This window comes from Myiozetetes cayanensis, unplaced genomic scaffold, assembly GCF_022539395.1.
Source record: "Myiozetetes cayanensis isolate MyiCay16 unplaced genomic scaffold, myiCay2020 scf1, whole genome shotgun sequence".
In the NCBI taxonomy this organism is placed as follows: domain Eukaryota; kingdom Metazoa; phylum Chordata; class Aves; order Passeriformes; family Tyrannidae; genus Myiozetetes; species Myiozetetes cayanensis.
In genome coordinates this window covers 89,411,325-89,431,660 of record NW_026086604.1, presented here as the reverse complement: position 1 = coordinate 89,431,660, position 20,336 = coordinate 89,411,325, and the positions used below count along the sequence as shown (strand labels likewise).

General features: G+C 42.4%; 1 protein-coding gene across 1 annotated transcript; it reads left to right on the top strand.

The window, feature by feature from the left end:
* Positions 1–4,650: 4,650 nt before the first annotated feature.
* On the top strand, positions 4,651–17,602 carry CD83 (CD83 molecule). The gene is made up of 5 exons (XM_050320914.1): positions 4,651–4,702; positions 4,826–4,956; positions 14,928–15,144; positions 15,258–15,361; positions 17,113–17,602. Exons 1-5 carry the CDS (start codon positions 4,660–4,662, stop codon positions 17,269–17,271), a joined length of 654 nt encoding a protein of 217 aa, XP_050176871.1. The 5' UTR covers positions 4,651–4,659; the 3' UTR covers positions 17,272–17,602.
* Positions 17,603–20,336: the final 2,734 nt, after the last annotated feature.

Sequence of the window (20,336 nt, the reverse complement as noted above, 5' to 3'; positions counted from 1 at the left end):
GATCAGCTGAAATTTAGATCTCTAATAAAACAGTGCCTAGCTGGGTGTGATAAGGAGATGCAAGGTCCAAGGCAGACCTCTGCAAAGCTGGGACTATATGGGGACTACTGTTGCAGAATTCAGTAGAGATGTCATGAGCAATAATTTGCTCTTTACCTTCTGTAGAAGTCAGCATGGATGGCCTCACATGCAGGGCAATCAATGTAGAGTACACTGAAATCTGCAAACTGTAGTCCAAGGTGTCCCTAGGCCTGGAGACACCAGCACCATCTAGCAAACGGATGATGAAAGAGGATCCAGGGACCTGCTAAAAATGAGATTTCAACGTGTGTCTCCAGTGGATACTGCAGTTTGAATGTAGGACTTTGGCCTGCTTGGCTACCTGATATTTCACTGCCTGTTGCTGCAGACAAGGTGCTAAGCTAGGTGGAGCTTCGGTACAGCCTTATTCTAATTCTTACAGTTGCATGTTTAGACATGGGATAATCTCTTGCCCTCTTTTTGCTTAAAGGCAATTCCTAAACTCCCAGGCCAACAGTATCTAAAGAGGCTTCTGATTTTTCATACCTCCGTTTTGGGTCATGTTTCAATTTCTGCATGAGGATGCTTGGTTCCTACTTTGACAAACAGGGCTGGGACATCTCAAAAGGCTCACTCTAGAGTCCTGGCATTTCAGAGGAGTGGTTGTTTGTGTATAATTAATTGGGTGTTATTTATTGAGCTGTCAGTGGGACACAGTCTGTAGCACAGAGCTCTGTGCCGGCCAGCAGGTCACAGTTCCAATGTTTTGGTTTCTCAGTCTTCCTAGATTGCCATTGTTTAAACAGCAAAGGCGGTCCCTGACCCAACATCTGCCATGAAGGGACAGAGGAGAGAACTTTTTCCTTAAATTTTCCTTGCTCTGTGAGTAATCTATGTACCTCTCATTAGCTGCAACCTGGAAAGTCTCAGTTACTTTTACTTGTTGGTGTAGTGAGCATCAAGATCCAAGCATGGCAGGAAAATAAACGCTGTGACTGCAGCTATGCTGGGCCCCTCAAAATAAACGACTACTCTGCTTTTGTGGCTGTGGATTCTTCTGTCACTGTTCTTTGTCTGACATTGCCACATTACACACAATATGTTATTTAAAAAAGAGTTGTCTGCTAAAATATAAAACAAAAGCCTTCCTGGCTTGTCAGCTGAACTGAAGCAGGCAGTTTTTATTGCTGCACAGGAGATAATAATAATAATAAAAATTAACAAAAAAAAGCCCTCACTAGAGGCTTCACAAGAGACGTGAGTCACATGGGTGGACCTTATTCAAAGCAGGAACTTAAATGAAGTGGAACAAATGATATTTGATAATCATATCCCAAACACAGAAAAATCTGTGCCTCCACAAAAATGCTAAATGCCCTTTTGGCACTGTTGTCTTAACCTTTGATCCTTCATTGTGGAAAGCTCTGTACTCCTTGTACCTAGAGACCTAAGGTTTTGTTTTTTCTTAAAAAAAAAGAGGTCTCCTGATGAACACTCACACTCAGGAGAAAATACATGAAATAAGAAGCAATCTTACATATGTTTTGCAGCAACACACTGGAGTAAAAAATCATAAAAATCTACTACTCAAGTATCTGAGGGATGTAGTAGCTACCTGGTTCAAGGACACAGGATATGGTTCCACAACAGCATTCTCCAGACACTATTAACACTAAAAAAATACACAGTCCTGACTTTTTAACCTTATCCTATGAATCCATCCCACATCCTTGTGCTTCTAGCCTCATTTCCCACAGAGAACGAAATTTCTGTGATCATGCCATCTGGCTGTCTATCAGCCAGTATGTTCTGAACCTGCTTTCTATCAAGCTGACAGAGGGATCGGTGCTCAAAGAGAATTGAGTGCCTATGAAATTCATGAAAATCAGCAGCTGGGTCAAAGATGAAGATCCAAATGAGTCCCCTTGCTAAGGGAAAGGTAGGCAGAACCCAGACGTTTTACGCACTGCTTGCTAATGTCAGTCATCACGTGTGTGGCTCTGGACTCACCAGAGCAGATGGTGCTTCTTCCTCAGTAAGATCAAGGGCTTACAGTTGGTATGGAGAGTAGAACAGGCGAGGGAAGGAGAGGAAGAGGCAACAGGACACTCCAGTAGGAAAGCAAGTCTCATTAGGCACACAGAACAATGCATTTAATAGTAAACTTCTACTTATTCACATAACTGTGCAGCTCCTGCAGTTCTTGAGGGGCCTGCAGAGATGTGGATCTGTTTCTTATGGAGAAGGCTGACAGGCAATCACTGCCTCTTCACTTCAACACACAAAGCCTTTCCGTGGAGCTTCCATTGCTTCCAGCTGCTCAGGACAGGAGTGAAACTCAAAGCAGGTTCCAGGGCTCTGGAGACAATAGACTTGCTCTTTGAAACCATAGAAAGGGTATTGGAAGTTAGGACAGAAAGTACAGCCCAGTTCAAAGTTTCCCTAAAGAAAAAAATTCCAACCAGGGAAAGTTTAGAAACAAAATTATTTCTCCTCCCCTAGCAAAGGGAGTTTCAGTTTTTGTTTTTTATATCGTGCTCTCCTGCTTCACATAGTGTGCTCTGGAACAGCAGCTGAGCTTGCAAATACTTCTGGAGGAAAAAGGTTGTTTTCCTTGAAGCTCTGCCTGTCCTGGAGGGAAAACCTGTGTGTTTTTAGAGTCCTGTATTTTACATAGCTGAGGAAGAATGTTGTTTAATATCACCTTGGCAAGTGTGAGAGGCATGTACATTTCTCAGATCAAACTGAAGCCTGACTCTTTATGCTTACCTTCAGTGCACTGCTGTGTGGCCAAACTTGTGACCCCAGCCTTAGGCATTGCACAGCCCCTCCAGACCACATCTGGTCAGGATGTTATGGGAAGGATTGCTGTGGGCTGACCCACAGCAGAGGCAGGAGCTTACTATGATTCGTTCACTGGGGGTTTCCCCACAGTGAAAAGGAAGGTAGGGAAGATTTTCGCCTCTTGACGGGTTTATGAAGGGTAAATTCATAGCTCTGCAGGACTCACAGAAAGAGGCACCTGAATGAAAGCTGAGTGCCCTCCTTAAGGGTGGGCTTGGTATGTGACTGACTCATGGGGGCAGAAAAGTCATCATTTTAGGGAAGAACAGATGTGAAATATATTAACTGGACCCCTCTTCTCTCTAAGCTTTCCTTCATCAACCTCCCCCTCCTTCTGTCTTCTCAAGGACTCTATTATTTCACACAGGAGAAAGAAGTGAGAGTTCAGGATTTTCTCTCACTCTCAAAAGATCCTCTGGGATTTTACCTTCTAAGTAATGGATTGAGGTCCTTGAAACCAGAAAATACAAAGAGAAAAATAAAGCTTAGAGCCTGTTATATTTACCATGATGGTCAATGAAGATAGAAGCAAAAAGCTTTAAAAATAAATGGGCTTTTTCAACAGTGAAGCCCCTGGTGAAATTGCTGTCTGACTTCCTTCACAGAACAGAGTGGAGTTTCCAGAAGTGTTACCCTCCCACAGCGTTTACCCATCTGAGTTGGACTTTTGCATGGTGAAGACTTGCCGAACTGACTTTTCACAAAGTTTCTAGAGGTGATTTTGATTTAGGATGCTGTTGCATCAGACTGAAGAAGCTTCCAGGACCCTGGTTTTCAAAAGAGGCTGACCATACACTCTCCACCCTTAAAATCTCACCCCCCTTCCTAAATGGCTTCTCTCCATCATGATCTCAATAGCCTAAAGACAGCAGCGACAATGGTTTTCCAAAAATAACATCAGCAACTTTCAGTTTCAGGATTTGTAAATGCTTCTGCGATTGACCTTGAACTTCCTCAAAAATTCTCCAGGGGGAAACAGCTCTCACAGATCACAAAGAAAGGATTTCCCTGCCCCCCTCCAGATATCTAGAGGGGATGTCCAAATGGTTCCTCTTCTGGGACCTGTCTTGCCCTTTTTCCATGAGGAAATTTTCCAGCACGTAATTTGGTAAAATTACATCAGTCCAGATGCCCTTGTTTGTCTTGGAAATGACAAAATATACTAAGAGATGCTGTTCTACATGTGCAGTTGAAGGGGTAACACTACAGAAATACAGATTGTATTGCTCAGCCACGCTGAAAACTCCTACTTAGCCCTCAGTCCCAAGTCAAAACATTCTTGTGGTGCTGTGACCTGAGGGCTTAAATGTGGTTTCAGAAATGTCACTTCATAAGGCCAACCTTTGCACAGATCCTGTTCTGTTAGAGCTGCAGAGAGAAGGTTGAGAGGGGATTTTGGGAGGATGACAAGCCCTTTCCCCTGACATTTTGTCACTCAAGAGAGATTCTTTCAGTGCTGATTTTGGTGACCTTTACACCAAACCACAGTGGTCAAACTGAACTCTGTTCAGATAAATACAGAGGGGGGAAAAAAGAAGAAAAAAGGGAGGTGAGGTGCCAGCAGCATGAGCTGTTGCAGAAATAGGAGTGACCTGACACATTTAAGGGGAGGAGCCTTGTTGCTTACACATAGGGATTTTCCCTGTGACAAAACCTCAAGATAAGTCTGGGGCATTCCCCAGTCTGCCTTCAGAAATATCACTGTAGAAGCAGTAGCAGTTTCACTCGGCTCTCACAGTCCGTCCTGCAAAGAGGCACGCTGTTGCTGCTCTGTGATTTGAGGCAGTAAAAGCCATGTCTTTGGTAGTCTACGCTCTGCTCATTATCCTGTGCAATGGTAAGCGGGCAGCCCTGCCTTTTTCTTTCAGGTCTTTATTTTGTGGGGATATTTTTTTTGAAAACCAGGAAGGATTTACATAAGCAATCTCTTCTAAATGAGATGTGTACCTGTGCTTTGCAGTTTGGTGCTTGATCCATGGGACTTCTGTGGCGGTCCCAGACGTTGCTGTAAGGTGTGCTGAAGAAGCGCTGCTGCCCTGTAAGGTTCTTCAGGATGCCTCAATCGCCTACCAGACAGCGTCTTGGTACAAAGTAAGAAAAAAACCTAAGTTACTTGAGCAGTCTGCTTTGCTTTCCTACCTGATGCTGGCTTGTCTTTTACAAAATGGGTTGTTTTCTGGAGAGGTGTTCTCCTGTCAGTGCAGCAGAGATAAGGCAGAAGTGCGAGCATTTGAGCTGATCACGGGAAACAGATGTTTTCCTTGCCATCGTAGACAGATTATTTGAGCGTGATTCTCTGAGTGGCTCTTGGCCTGCATTTCTATCTTTTCTGCTTTTCTGGCTTCCATGGATCAGAATTCAGGTGATGCCCCATGGGCAGCCTGCCAATTACTACTCCAAAGAAGGGTCTTTCCTGGATTTTCTTCAGAGTAAAAAATGGCATTTAGGCCTTGCAATATCATTGATGTTCCTTAGTTAATCCTCCCCAAATAGGAGCTGCTTTTTACTTTGAAATAGAAGAACTAAAAAAGAAGTTGCTATTTATTCTTTAGGAAGGTTTCACTAGTGGGCTGGGCACAAGGGCAGGGTGTGCAGAAGGCAGATGCAGAGATAGAAATCTTGACTGCTCTGATTCCAAATTCCCACCTCCAGAGCAGGAGCCCTGCTCACCACCTATTTGCAGGAGGGGATATATGGATCAATCACCTATGAGCAGAAAATCCTGCTCAACATTTTCAGGATAAAACTTCTTATAGATAGAGAGGTAGAATTGCCCAGTGGTGGAAGAAGTGACTGTTGACATTCTGTATGGCACTGTGTATTTGCATCTCAGTGCATGGTTTCAGTTTACAGTGTGAGCCAAATTAACAGGAAAAAATGAAGGTTTTGTTCTCCTCCATTCCCTACTCCCAGCCATACACTCCTGCCAGTCTTGGTGGTCTTCTTGTTGCCTGTTAAGTCAACTCTTCTGTTGCTTGTTACAGTAGTGGAAAATCGATCTGTGAATAAAGATTTTGTGGGTTACAGAGTTGAATTACTTTCCCATGTGATGGTAGAGCAATGGAAGTGAAGGGGAAAAACCCTATTTATGGTGGGTGAAAACTGTTAATTTATCTCTGCCAGAACATAAAGCCACAGCCTTGGCTTCCTCAGCAGTTTGGTCAGATATAGTTTTAAAACCATTCCCTAGGGTAAACCAACAGTGTTTTTAGATAGGGTTTCTGTGGTTGAAACTTGCAATGCATCTGAATTTCATTGCTAGTACAAGAATGAACATCTGCCTACTGACTAGATGACAACTGCACCCCAAAAGAGTTGTTTTGAACATCTGGATACCAACCCACCACCAAGTGCAACATCTATAGTCGTTCTTCTTTTTCCAAAGTGCTGAACTAAGCACGTGTGAGAGACAGAGAGGAGAGAATAATGCACTTGGTTGAATTTTACTATGGGAGCTGGGATATAAGTCAACTTATTCTTTTTTGATTTCTGCCTCTAAAGCTGGATAAGGATCTGTATTTTCCATCCAGATACATGCTAATTGTTTAAGGCTCCATTTTTCCCACAGTGTCTAAGAAAGGTAGAGAGCTCACTGAATGCAAACCATGGAGTCTGGTGGACCTGGAGGAGTTGAGCAGAAATGGAGAAGTGGTAGGGGGTGGGGGAGGAAAAAATACAGGGGTTAACTGGATTTGAGAAAATTGTCCCCGAAACCAGTGTTGGAAGTCAATTGCTGAGGTGTGGCAATCCTCCAGAAGCGCTTGCTTCTCTGAGTTCAATGGCAGCTGGGAGGCCCAGACAGCAAACAGCAGTCAAAAGCCATGATGAAGAAGTGTAAGGAAAGCATGTAGACCAAATTCCTTGTTTTCTTGTAGCTATTTACAGTTCCACCTGAGAAAAAATGACTGCATATTCAGGGGAGGGTGATATTTGATAATGCTTTTTGTGTGGGCCCCTTCCTCAGGAGCCCTCACTAGTGCTGCTTCCCTTTGCAGCAGTCAGGCTGTTACAGTCCAGACTGCCAGTGCATGTCCCCTGCCCTGTCCCTACAATCTGCTTTCCCTCCATTGTGTCCTTGCTCTTCCCGCTTCACCCATTTTGCTCAGGAAAAGGCTTCTCTTCCCAGTGTCAAGCATAACAGGACCTCACACTTTTTTCTCTGCTGACACAAGAAGTAAGAGAAGTCTAGCTATCGTCAGCTCTTTCCACAATCCTCAGGGCTAATGGCACCAACCATGGTACTGAAGTCTTCTGATTACTCGTCCCAGCAGAGAGGTGGTAAGTGGGGACAGGCAGGTGGTGATGCTTGCCCAAGCCACAGTTGCAGCCATATTACAAAAAGCAGAGCATCTAAAAAGCCTGACTTGGTGTAGGAAGAAGAAATTTAGGCTCAGTGTTTTGTGCTGGAAGAAGCAATACTTCTACTTAAGGGGGTAGCAAAATAGGCAGCAGCTTGAAGATCTTTTCTCATCACCCTGCTACACTCTGCCTCTGTGCTGCTGTCCCCACCCAACAGTGAAAAAGGAGGGTGGGGGCATGGTGGAGTGTGACTGGGCTACCCAACATTGGTAATTAATCTGTTATTTAGAAACAACTACTGAAGGATTAATCAATAAATGCCACATATACCCCCAAAGGGATAATTAAAAGGTAATTCCAACAAATGGTATGAAATTTCAGGCTGTAAAGTTCAAGCAGCTGTTAGGTGAAATCTTTTGTATGAGGTCACTTTGAACTGTGAAGTAAGTGCAAGCAATTAACCTTTGTTTCTGCTGCTTTAAAAAAAAATTATGGTGGCAACATTACGGTGCTGCATGTGCAGCTGTTTGCATAGGATGAGTGTTTGGTGAATGAACCCGTCCTTCCCACTGGCATCTCTGCATGCTCAGACCAATTAAGGGTACTTTTAAAACAGTTTGTTAAAATCTGATTAAAAAAAAATATATATATAATTTAAAAGTACTCGCTTTTTCAGTTATGTATGGAGAAAACATTGTTTAAAGGACTTAGTATTCACCTGACAAAATCCAACTGGATGTAAAAAAGAAGGTTTGAATTCAGTAATTCCTTCACTTTTGCTAATGTCTCACACTGCAAAAAAATAGCATGGATGTGTTTCACGTGTTGTGCATCCAGGATCATTGGAGCTAATTATTCTCATGCATGGAGTCACCTGTGTAAGTAGTTCTGTGTAGAGTCAGAACCACAGCCAGTCAGCTCAGACAAAATGGTTTTAACTTAGAAATAGTTTTTAACTAGGCTGGCCAAACACACACTGGGGAGAAGGTAGAGCACCAGGTCCTCTTCCAGCCTGATGCAGCTCTCATCCCATTCACTATGTGGCCATGAAAAAGAGAACTCATAATGATGATAGTCTTACAGTGTGGTACATTTTTTAGGATGCTGGGCAACCTACGTGCCATAAAACAGTGTATGAGCAGTGTGGAAGTTTGCCAACTGAGAACTGAAAACTAGGTCATTTTTGCATAAGCACTCAGGCACTGGGAATTGTCTATGGAAGTACTGGTTTGAATCTCTATGGCCCACCTACGAGACAAGAATCTGTGTAATGAAACTTTACTTACCATTTTGCCTCATAGGCCTATTGAAAACTGAACAGTTTCTCTTTGTGCAGAACACTGAAAATGAGAACCACTTCATAAAACCTGATAATTATCCAGTTTGAAAACCAAGTTTAAACACACACAAATGAAGTCCCAGTGGATATTTTGCTATTTTGTTCATGTGATAGCCAGAAAAGTCTTAATCTAAAACAAATCTTGAGGAAGAGGAAAGAAGGCTGTGCTTCAGTGGAGAGAAATCTGTTAACTTTATAACATTTCCCTGAAAAATATAAACCTGGGGCAGAATTACAGTGGAAAGTCATGTTACAAAATAAGAAAAAACATTATAGACATTTAATATTAACTACACCTTCCTTCAAAGGAAATAGCTTCTGCTAAATGTGCCTGTGATCTATTAGCATAGGTAAATTACTTCAGTCTAATTTCTAACATATGCAAAGCAGTGAGTCAAATGCTCCTCAGACATCTATTTATCCCCAAGTAGCTTCATCACATCAATGATTTAGACAGAAAGGGAGTAGTGGAAATTATTTCATGACCAAAACAATTATTTGCCTGACATGCACTAGTGCTGGATGTCCTTAGCTAAAAAAGCCAAAACCCCAAACCAACTAAATAATAAAGAAACTGTGTGACTGAGTCTGAGTCAAAGGGCTTTTCCAGTTGGCTCACGTGGTACACGTAGTTCCTTTGCTGTTGTTTTGGGGTTGGGGTTTGGATGTTTTTACTTTGGGTTTTTGTATCATTTTTTTTCTTCCCCTCTACAGCGCACTCAGAGTTCATTCACATGTGCCCACAATTTATATACGTTATTTTCAAATTTCACTTTGGTATCTCTACATGACACTGTATAGGAACCATATGGATGCACCTTCAGCACTAATCAAATGTGAAAGTGCTTTTGTGCTGAAAAATACACCTATGAAGCAGTTTCAGCTTAGTTGTGTTTCATTAAAAAATGGCTATTGGGCATGGCCAGAATTCTATATATTTTGCTTCAGAAAATAAATTCCTTCCGGCCATATGTAGGTTTTAGCTCTCTATAACAGAAATTTCAACTTGGCCATTATGCCTGGTATAATTTTAAACAAACCCATTTTTACAACCATCCCACCCTCAGAAGGAAATAATTTGATGTTTAATATGTTCCACCTTTAAACTGACATCAGTTTTGGACCTGAACCATTTTGTTTGAAATAAAATTTTGCTTTTATGGGAAAAGTGGATTATATTGGCACTTTGATTTACCTGGAAGATAACCTTAGTGTGGGAAAAGTTCAATGAGAAAAGGTATTTAATGAGAGCAGAGACTTTACAACTACTCACTCTCACATGTTAATGGTAAACTTAAAATTTATTTGTTTGGTTAGGTGTAAGTACTACAGCGTGAGCGAATTGCCTTTGTTTAGTGGTACTACCATGCAGTGCTGCAGCACTTTGCAAAACTGAGGCTAAAACCCAGACAGCTAGGACTGAGAAAAGTGTTCCTCCTCCTTCTTCCACCTTTTATTTAGTTCTCTGAAAAAGAAATATTTGCTGAAGAGCACTGAAATTTTGAAGGTCTAATTATTCTACTTGTTTCTCATAATTCATCCAGTCAGAGAACAGGAATATATCAGCTCAGTGGTATTTTCAATCAAACATATCTCAGTTTAATATCTCCTGTATTATCATCACTGTTCCTATCAGAAAGCTCCGGGCTAGGAGAAACTTAATAAGAATCAGTCAATTGATTAGAGAATATATGTGGGAAAATCACAACCTCTTTAGACCAAGTGTTTCCAAGCTTTTGTGAACTATAATAATTTTCAATTACACTCACTAAAAAAAGGCGACTAGAGCTAGTTGTTCACGGCTGTGTCCAGTTTAGTTTTGAATATCTCAAAGGATAGAGACTCCCCACCCTCTCTGGGCAGCCCATCCAATCACCTCAACAGTAAAAAAAGCTTTTCTTGTGTTAAGTGGAATTTCCTGAATTTCAGTTTGTGCCAATCATTGCCTCTTCTCTTGTCTCTGAAGGCCACTGGAAGAGGCTAGCTTTGTTTTCTGCATCCCCCTGTCAATCAGGCTGAATCAATATTGATAAAATGACCCTGAGCCTGGTTGCCTCCAGGCTGAATAATCTCTTCTACCCTCTGCTCATATATCAGGTGCTGCAAGATAGTAGTCATCTTTGTCGTCCTTTGCTGGACTCTCTCCTGTATGCCCATGTCTTTCTTGCACCAGGGAGCCCAGCACTGACCCCAGCACTTCAGGGTGTGTCCCAGCAGGGACTGAGCAGAGGGGAAGGATCACCTCATTTCAGCATCTGCTGAAGATGTTCTGCCAAGTGCAGCCCAGAACTATCAACCTTCTTTGCCACAAGGGCTTATTGCGGGTCGTGGTCAACTTGGTGTCCACTGGGACACCAGGGCCTTTCCAGCAGGTTGTCCTCAGCCTGTTCTGGTGCCTGGGGTTATTCTTCCCCAGGGGTAGGACTTGGCGTTTCCATTTTCTGAACTTCACAAGGTTCTCATCAGCCAATTTCTCCAGCCCATCAAGGTCCCTCTGGATGGCATGACCCTCTTGTGTATCAGCCACTGTTCCCATCTTTATGTCACCTGCAACTAGCTGAACACTATCCCAGTGTCCAGGTCCTTAATGAAGGTGTTGGACAGTATCAGCCTTTGGCAGGAGCATTTCTTCTCATTGCAATGGAGGAGATGGAAAACAAAACAACAGACTTATCTAGGTTTGTTTTTTTTTCCCAGGCTAATTTCTGAAAGTCTGTCTCAGACATTGCTGCAGGCCAATGTATATGTGACAATAAACATAAACTTGCATTTCTTTTATTATTTAATTTTCTTAATGGGTAGTTTTATGCAGATAGGCAAAATTATGCTGGCAGCTTGCAGGTCCCAGAAAAATTCTTGTTTCAGTAACCCACATCAGATAGCATGGAAACGAGGCCCTTTTTATGCAAATAGATTCAGTAGAATTTCTACCTGTCCCCACTTTTGAATTTTGGTAAAGCCATTAACAGCAAAAATGGGAGCAGGAACAGACCACCTCCCTTTTCTACTCCATTTGGAGGTTTGTGAGCAAAGTGTAAGAGAAATGAAACACAAATGAAACCTGAGCAGAAAATATTTTTTCACTGATTAAGGAAAGACATGGTCCCTACACAAGTGGATTACCGTCACTGACAGCGCTTGCTTCGATCCCTCTAAGCATGTGTGGAATTAATTGGGTAAAACCCCCAGCAGTTACCTTGGGCTGTGGTATCACCTGGAGGACACTTGGCATGAATTAGAGCTGGTTTATCATAAAAGCTTGAACTGCAAAATGATCTGTCTAGTGATAGTCTGCCAAGTAATTCACAGGAGGTGGCAAACAAAATGGCATTTTTGTAATTTTAATTAGGTTTGAGGGGAAAAGAGGTCAGCTTCAATAGAGTAAAAGGCAGAACGATGACCTTACTGAACATCTCATGGACTTCCTTTTATACAGCTGGGAAATGGGGACACACTGCAAATTTGCTCAGATGTTTCCTCTCTACTTAGAGAATTTTAAAAGGGAGGGGTATTTTTTTTTTTTTAATAAGATAACAGGAGATAAGACTGCAGAGGAAAGATGCTTGGTTCAGACATCGGAGAAGGGCTTGCTGTGACCTAAGTAGAGGTGGATGTGCTGCCTGTAGAGGCTGGAAAAATGCCACCAGATGTCTCTGCAGCCTAAAAAATGTTGGGACGATGCTGGGCACAGAGCACCTCCACAGACTGCCTTGCTTGCCTTTGCCCTTCAGTAAAGGGAAGATTTAATGAAGAAAGAGAGGCATGCAAACCCCCAGTTAAACCCACACATATGACCCCTTCCCCCTCCTCCTGCTCCTCCTCCTCACCAAATGCAAGGTTCGCAACCCTCATCCAGGTCACCACCAGTTTCACCACAAGTGATAGAGTCAGATTAGACCACAAAGGAACTTTTTCTTCTGTTTTGGGGAAAGGCATGTTGTTAGTGCAGCTTGATCGACACTGCTTTGCCTTACATGGAGCCTGTGTAAGGCAAAATTCTGACTGGCTTGTTGCCAGGGTCACCGTCATTCTGCTTGTCACAGCAACTGAACACCTTAAAAAGCTTTGGAAGCAAAAACCAACCCTATCCCTCACTGTTCCTGTCAAATAGGGAAGTTAAATCGTTTACTCAACATTTCACTTGGAATAAGCACATGGTTAGGCATGGGATACATGGACTTAATTGACTTCGCCCTTAAATGAGCAGTGCTGATTACAATTGCATACAGAAAGATCAAAGTGTTTTCTCATTCCCAGATCTCAGCCACAAGAACTCCAGCACCATTTGCCACCCAACACAGCAATTATTTATGGTACCAGTGAGTTAAAAAAAGAAAAAAACTACCCTAAAACAAAACTAATTTTCTGTGTGTAGCTCAGACCTTCTATTTGCAATTTCGGGCAGTGCAAAGCTGCCTGGCTGGTTCTCCTTACTGCCCTGTGGGCAGTTTTAAATTTCACAGAGGAAGGGGATGGTAAGGGAAGGGAGAGTGGCAGAAATTAGATTTGAGGGAGGTCAACTATATCCACGTAACTGCTATTGACCGAGTTGTAACCAGAGCTGAGGCCAGCCTGGGTATAGGAATTCCTCGGGCCACATGTTTGACAATGTGCAGGGCCTGAAAATACCTAAATCCCTGTAGCACAGTGAAGTCCCTACAGCCTGAAAACCACCATATATATGCTTGTAGCTTCTTGGGGCTGAGAGTATTAAGAAAGAGAAGCTGGGGTAAATTTACTGCAGGATTAAGAGGAAGAAGGTACTTTCTTCCCTCTTTCTGGGTAAAGTATGTAAAGTCCCAGGGAATTACTGCTCTCTGTTTCAGTTCATGCACTAAAAAACCTGAAACCTTTCTGAGAAAGAATCTCTACAATTATGGAAATTCTGTGCTTTAGCGTCATTCCCCAGTTACTGAAAAGTTCGTCAACTTGCAGCTTGCTTTACACCATTTTAGGGCAGTAAAAAATAGCAAAATAAAATGGAGCAGCAGGCCCATATACCTCTCCAGACTCCCGAGTGTGCTTTCCTCATGCAAACACATGAAAGGGAAACCAGATACTCCTAGCCCCTGTATGAGAAAATTGTGTTAATTTTAATAACTTACAGTGTAACTGTTATACCCCGATGCAGTAGCTGTATTGATAGAAAATAAGCACCAACATACAACCCAAAAATGTGTCTATTAAAATAAAATAATAATAATAAAAAGTCCTTGGCTTACATTAGTTATAGGTCTGGCTGAAATGCTGAGCCTTGGATTTAGGAGCTGGCTCTGGCTCTGCTGGTCTACAAAAAGACTGAATTCATTACTTGGGAAACCTTCATGGAGGGCATGCTGCCTCGAATCCCTGGGAGCGACTTCGATGAATAAGAATGGACACAGGCTAATTCAAACCCGTCTCCCATCTTTCAAATCAACTTAGTGATTTCTCTTTTCTTTGTGGTTCCCAGCCAATTGTCATTTTCAGTGCATCCTATCACCCTGCAGTACGAACTGTTCTGGGAATACACTTCATTCCTCCAGCAGCCTCTCAGTAATGCCAAGGAATGTAGCTCTTCTGGTTACAATTAAGAAATTCAACATACAAATGCTCCCTAAGTGCACCAGAACCTGCTTGTGACCTTCACGCAACTGAATCTGAAGGAGTCGAAGCAATTTTTTATTCTTGGGTTCCAATAAAGGGTGGAACGAAGGGAAGGGGAAAGGGAGAACCCCCATTCCTCCAGAGAGGCACAGTGGTTTCAGGGGTCAGCTGCACATAAAGTGGCACAGGGAAGTGCAGTTTCCAGGGCTGCATTCCCACACAAGGAACTCTGGGCTGGGGGGCCACTGGGAGGATGCCAGCCCGTGCTGGCAGAGGCATTGTGCTGTGGCATGCTGGCTGGGTCAGCAGGATTAATTCTCACCGCTGCATGTCAGAAAGTGTGCTGGCAGGGCAAGCACAGGCAGCAGTGGAGCTTACCTGCCTGCTGCCATACTCTCCTGGGGACCTGTGTTCCCCAGAGCCACAGATAAGTAGCTGGGTAAGGCTGCCTCTTGCTGCCTCTGCTCCAGCCCCATGGACTGCCTCTCTCTGTCTGAATTCTTCTGGGGCCTCTGCATAGGCACATTGAGAGCAGACTCCACTGCTGCCTTTTATCATGTTGCATCTCTGCCAGGCTTGTATTCAGGTGAGGCAGCTTAAGAAGTTATAACAGAATAGCTGTATAGTACCTAGTTAAAAAGGTAGGGTCCATTTAAGCAAAACCCTTTTATACTTTTGGATTGTGAGCATGAATGTATTAAATGGGTTTGAGGTTGTGTCATCCCCTCCCCCTTTAGCTTCTGCATTTTCAGCCATAAGCTGGCTTATAAATTTTCTTTCTCCTAAAACTGAGGATGACACTGTTGCTCAAGAAAAGAAATATATTTGTGTTTTCCAGATGGCTGGAGACGGGAAAGGAATATCATGGGAAGTCCTTGATGTGGAATCTCATTATCCAAAAGAACTTGGGGGGTCCTTGGAGCTCTCCAATGACACCTTCTTTTCACTGAGGATCAAAAATGTTACCAGCCGGAACAGCGGGACATATAAGTGCACTTTGGGGGAACATAGTGGAGAACACAATCTAAGCAGCACAGTAACATTAAAAGTAACAGGTACAGTAGAAAGCTTCAACTGTTCCATGCTCCATATGGCATTTCACGAAGGTAACAGTTTAAAAATATTTTACAAACACCAGAATAATGTAACACCTTTCTTTACATTTTAGGTTGCCCTGGAATAGAAAAAGAAAAATTTAAAAAGTACAAGGGTGAGCTCTTCATGCTGACTTGCCTTGGGATTTTTTACTTGCTGCTCATCTTCTTTACCTGTGTAAGTAATTCACTTTCTCATAAGCAAAGCAATAGAACCAACAAAAAACCCCCACTCATTTTCTGTGCTAGCACTACTGTAGCACAGCTGAAGTTGGTGCTCATACTTAATTTATGATCAAACTCAGGTGCACAAGGAACACAGGATGGAGTTCCAAAGATATAGAACATTTCACTGCACCCTGATCTAACTCAAACTGTTTTTCTGCACCTCATTGCCCATTTCTGCTTCTAGTTACTCTGTGTGCAAAGTACCCATCAGTTTAAGGGTATAGCAACAGCTCTTCTGGTTTGGTACCTGGGAATACCATTTGCCTGAGATGGAGGCACAGGTCCATGGGATCCCTTTCCCACCTATGGCATTGCTTTGTGTGGTGGCATGACAGATATGTTCAAGCCCACCTGTATTTTGCCTCAGTTTCCACACCTCTGGAGTGGTGACAATGGGCGTTTTTGTGAACGCCCATCTTTCTTGCTAAACAGACATTTTAAGATACAGGGATAAGAACCTCCTTGGGGGTTTTATCCATACCTTTAATGCTGACTGCTAGTTCTGGGAAAGAAAGGGAGAGGAGGTACTTGGGAAGCTCACTCCACAGAAGCAAAACTATGCTTTGTCTGTGGTGGCAGTGAGGACACCCCCTTGTGCAGAAGTCTGTGCCTCCTGGTTCCAAGACAGCATGAGTTTTGGGTGTTGATACAGTGCATCACCAGCTGCCTTTGTAATTAAAAATAAAACAAAAACCAATCCCAGCATTCTGGGAGGTCAGATTTAACTTCTGCTGCCTATTTCATATTTGCCATCTTGTTTTGCTCCTCAGCAGATGAATCATAACTGTTGATTGGAGAATATCTAATTAGCTGAAACTAAATGTAGCTTTCCATGTATCTTCAGGGAGCAATTAAATTTATGCCTGTCTCTTTTTTAGATTGACAATTCTGCCAGTAATTTGTGCTGTTCAGACTAAAGTTTGACAAGATAAATCTTGTAGGAATTTGTTAGGATGAAAGTATGAAAGCAAGGATATCACTCAGAAGAGACAGATGCCCCCGTTCTTCTCAGTGTCCTGAAAGAATTTCAGATCTCTACAGAAATCTGTCCTTACCTTTCATTAAAGAAACAGTTCCAGTTTTAGTGCAGTTATAAAAGGGAGAGCTGTGGAGTGAAGATAACCACTCTGGTGGAATTATGTGTATCTTACTCTTGGGTGAGGTCCAGTCTCAGGTATTAACCTAGCTTTCATCGAAATTTAATATTGCCCTGATCTCACAAGTGAGCTTCATTATTTAAAGTTCCTGTTAAGTTATTACCTGTTGCCTTGTCCTCTCCTTTAGTGCAGATTGTGCTTTATCTCCACTAAACTGAGCAGCGACATTCAATTTAGAAGTGGTTGGCAGGACTGTGGTTTTACTTTGACAACCTTGATGAAAATATTTCGGGCCCCGGCTTGCATTGAAGGCAGGTGGAAGCACACTTGCAAGAGTTTAATGCAAGGCCTGTTCAGATGAAAATGTGAATCAAATATAAATTTCCTTTTGTCACTAAGGTTTTTGTCCTATAAAATTCAATGATTTAGAAAGAAACAGCAGTTTTCCTTTGTACTGGGTGCTTCTGGCAACAAACAAATGGAAAAGGTGTAATGAGCTATGGTTAACAAGGAGAAAAAGCAAAACTTTCAAATTTCTTTTTCTTTTAATTGCCTTTCATAGGGATTCTCAGTTTTAAGCTTTCCTTTGTGTTCTCTCTTTTAGACATGTCTAAGAAAAGAGAGTATGTCTCCCAATTACCAAAAAACCAGACCAGATATGAAACACAGCCTCACCCTCGTCAATGTACGTGAAATGACAACTTTCTGGGATTTAAACAGCAACAGCACTTGCAAAAATGAGCTTACTTCAAGTTCTGTCTAAGTTAACGGTGATGACACTGTGTGCACATCAGTAAACGCAAGCTGGATGGCTGAGTGGTACGGAGAGGAAACGAGTGATAATATATGGTCTCTTCAGAACAGCCTGAAAGTACAGGTAACTTGTCAGTGATCTGTTTGTGCTGGACAAGCCCTCAACAAGCACTGTTATGCACTGCAGTAACTTTTGAGAGTTAGTCAGCAAAGAAATACCATTACAGCTACACAATGTGTTACAACGCTGTTATGAAGTTGTTACCAACTTTGTTTCACTGTGTTGTGAAGCCCTCTTTTTCTGAGCAAGAACACACTTCTGATACGAAGAGCAAGTTATAGGAGGGCCATGGCAGTGCAAAGCTGGGGGATTTAAGCTCTTCGCTGAACTGATAGCTCTCACCTTTCCAAAGCAAACACAACAGGTGCAAAAAGCTACGTGTGCGGGGCTGTCTCTGCTCTGAGCCTGATTCTGGGTGGAGTTCCTTTACTGCAACTGAGATGTAACTTACCACGTGATGTTTAAGTAAGCTGAAGTGGTAACTTCATGGACTTGTCCTAGATGGATCAAAGCAACATCCACTTTTAAATCTTGGCATTCGAGACAGCCTGAAACCACTTTTAAATCTTCGGAGTTATAGGCAGGCTGAAAGGTAAGAAGGGAGAAGATTTTCTCAAAATCTTTCTGGACAGAGATGAACTTTCTATCTCTGCAGGATAAATAGGGACATATTTCCCAGAGGCATCTCTAGATTAATCCATAGGAAGCTTCAATGAAACTGTTAATCTTAAATAAGAATGAAGAAGCCTGTGATATTAAGAACATGTAAAGATGACTTTTTTTGTGGTTTACAAAACATGAAAACCAAATGTATACAACATTTACGTCAGTTACACAAGAGATGACCAAAGCCATGGCTTAGAAGAAATCAATCAACCATGTCTTTGGTTGTGTATTAATCAGCCATGAGATACAGGAATGGAAGATGAGGCATATGAGCACCTACTTTTGGTGCTGACAGCGTGTGCATATGTGAAACAAGGACATGAGAAAAGCTGAATTCAGGCACACAATAAAGGGAGAGAAGATTTGTCCTTTTGGACCAAAGCACAAGAGACATCCTGGAGTCTGAAATCAAGGAACCTCCCTTTATCGGACTGCTGGTGCTGAAGGTGAGGAAAAAGGAGTCTAGAGTGACTGTGGGTGCTTATGCCACAACGTTGGAATTTGAGTCCAAACAAGAGAATTTGCATGCCCTTAAAAACACAGTCTTAAAACAATACTTCAAGAACTGACCACGAAACATTAGGAATTTTTAACACAGTTTGGAATTCCAGGCTGTTGACAAGGAGGCCCTTCCTATAATCCTTTGGCTAATTTTGAACGGCTGACGGGAAGAAAGCTGTACATCATTCAGTGTTGCCTCTGTGAGCAGGGTAGATGCCCACATTGCTGGAATTCAAGAGGCTTGTGACCAGAAGAAAGACTTCTAGCTACAAGGGATATGCAATTTACTTAGAACATAGTAAACTAACACCACATTTGCTTTTTCTGTAATTTTTAATTATGTGTGTAGCATACTTAAAATAAAAATTCAGAGGTAACCTAGCATTTGGTTTTGTGTACACATATGGCAAATAAACCCAGAAATACTCTGTATCAATGGTATTTTATTTTACAACCAACAAAATTACATCAAATAAGGTAGACACCTGATCCAGACTCTTCTGAGGGAGAGGGCATGTATGTGTGTACAATCAATTAAGCAATGGATAATTTTATGCATTTCTAAGGACCTTTTACTTTGCCTATTGCCATTAATGTATTTGAAAAAACTCATCTTATTGTTCCCCACATTTCTGGCCAGTTTCAACTCCAGTTGAGCTTTGGCTGCATGGATTTTCTCCCTACAGCAGCAAGCAGCATTTCTGTATTCTTCTCACGTTACTTGACCTTGCTTCCACTGGCCATACACCTTCCTTTTCTTGCTGTATTTCCAAGAGAAGATCCTTGCTCACCCAAGCCAGCCTTCTCCCTTGCCTAGTTGACTTCTGATGTTTGGGAATTGCCTGCTCCTGTGTCCTTAGGATGTGATGTTTAAAAAGTGACCAGAATTGATGGACCCCATCACCTACAGAAACACTTTTCCAGGGGACCTTACTTACTAATTCCCTGAGCAGCCTAAAGTCTGGCCTCCTCATGTCCAGAGTTTAAGTTTTGCTGGCAAACCAGGGTAGTGGTCGCAGCACCAAGCCAGACAGTTAACGAAGTGTTTGGATAATACTCTTGGGCACATGCTGTGACTCCTGGAGGTTGTCCTGTGCAGGGCCAGGAGTTGGACTTGATGATCTTTCTGGGTCTCTTCCAAATCGGCATATTCTGTGATTCTGTGACCTAACACCATTTAAATTTTCCTCAAAATTTCACTTTCTGTTCAAAGGACATTATAAAACACCAGGTCCCTACTGACAGGTAAGTCATTAGGGAAAACAGAAGGGTGTTTCAGTCTGCCCACAGTCACTTTTAAACATGGCCCACCACCCTGAGTGACGGGTATGTCTGGGAGACAATAATGTGAACTGAATGTGTATGTGTTTCTCCATTTGGTCAGAAAAGCTTATTTCCTGACCAAATAGATTGGGTTTTTATTTGTTCATGGGTTTTTTTCTTTCTTTCTTTTTTTTTTTTTTTTTATTTTTTTTTAATTATCATAGAATCATAGAATGTTAAGGGGTTGGAATGGACCTCAAAGATCATATAGTTCCAACCCCTCTGCCATGGGCAGGGGCACCTCCCACTAGATGGGTTTGCTCAAGGCCTTATCCAACCTGGCTTTGAACACTACCAGGATTGGAACCATCCACAACCTCCCTGGATAACCAGTTTGAGTGTCTTGCCACCCTCACAGTAAAAAATGTCTTCCTAATAACTAACCTAAATTTCCTTTCTCTCTATTTGTACCTATTCCCCCTTGTCCTTCGCTACAGTTCCTGATGAAGAGTCCCTCTCCACTTTCCCGTAGGTCCCCTTCAGGTACTGCAAGATTACTATGAGGTCTCCATGCAACCTTCTCT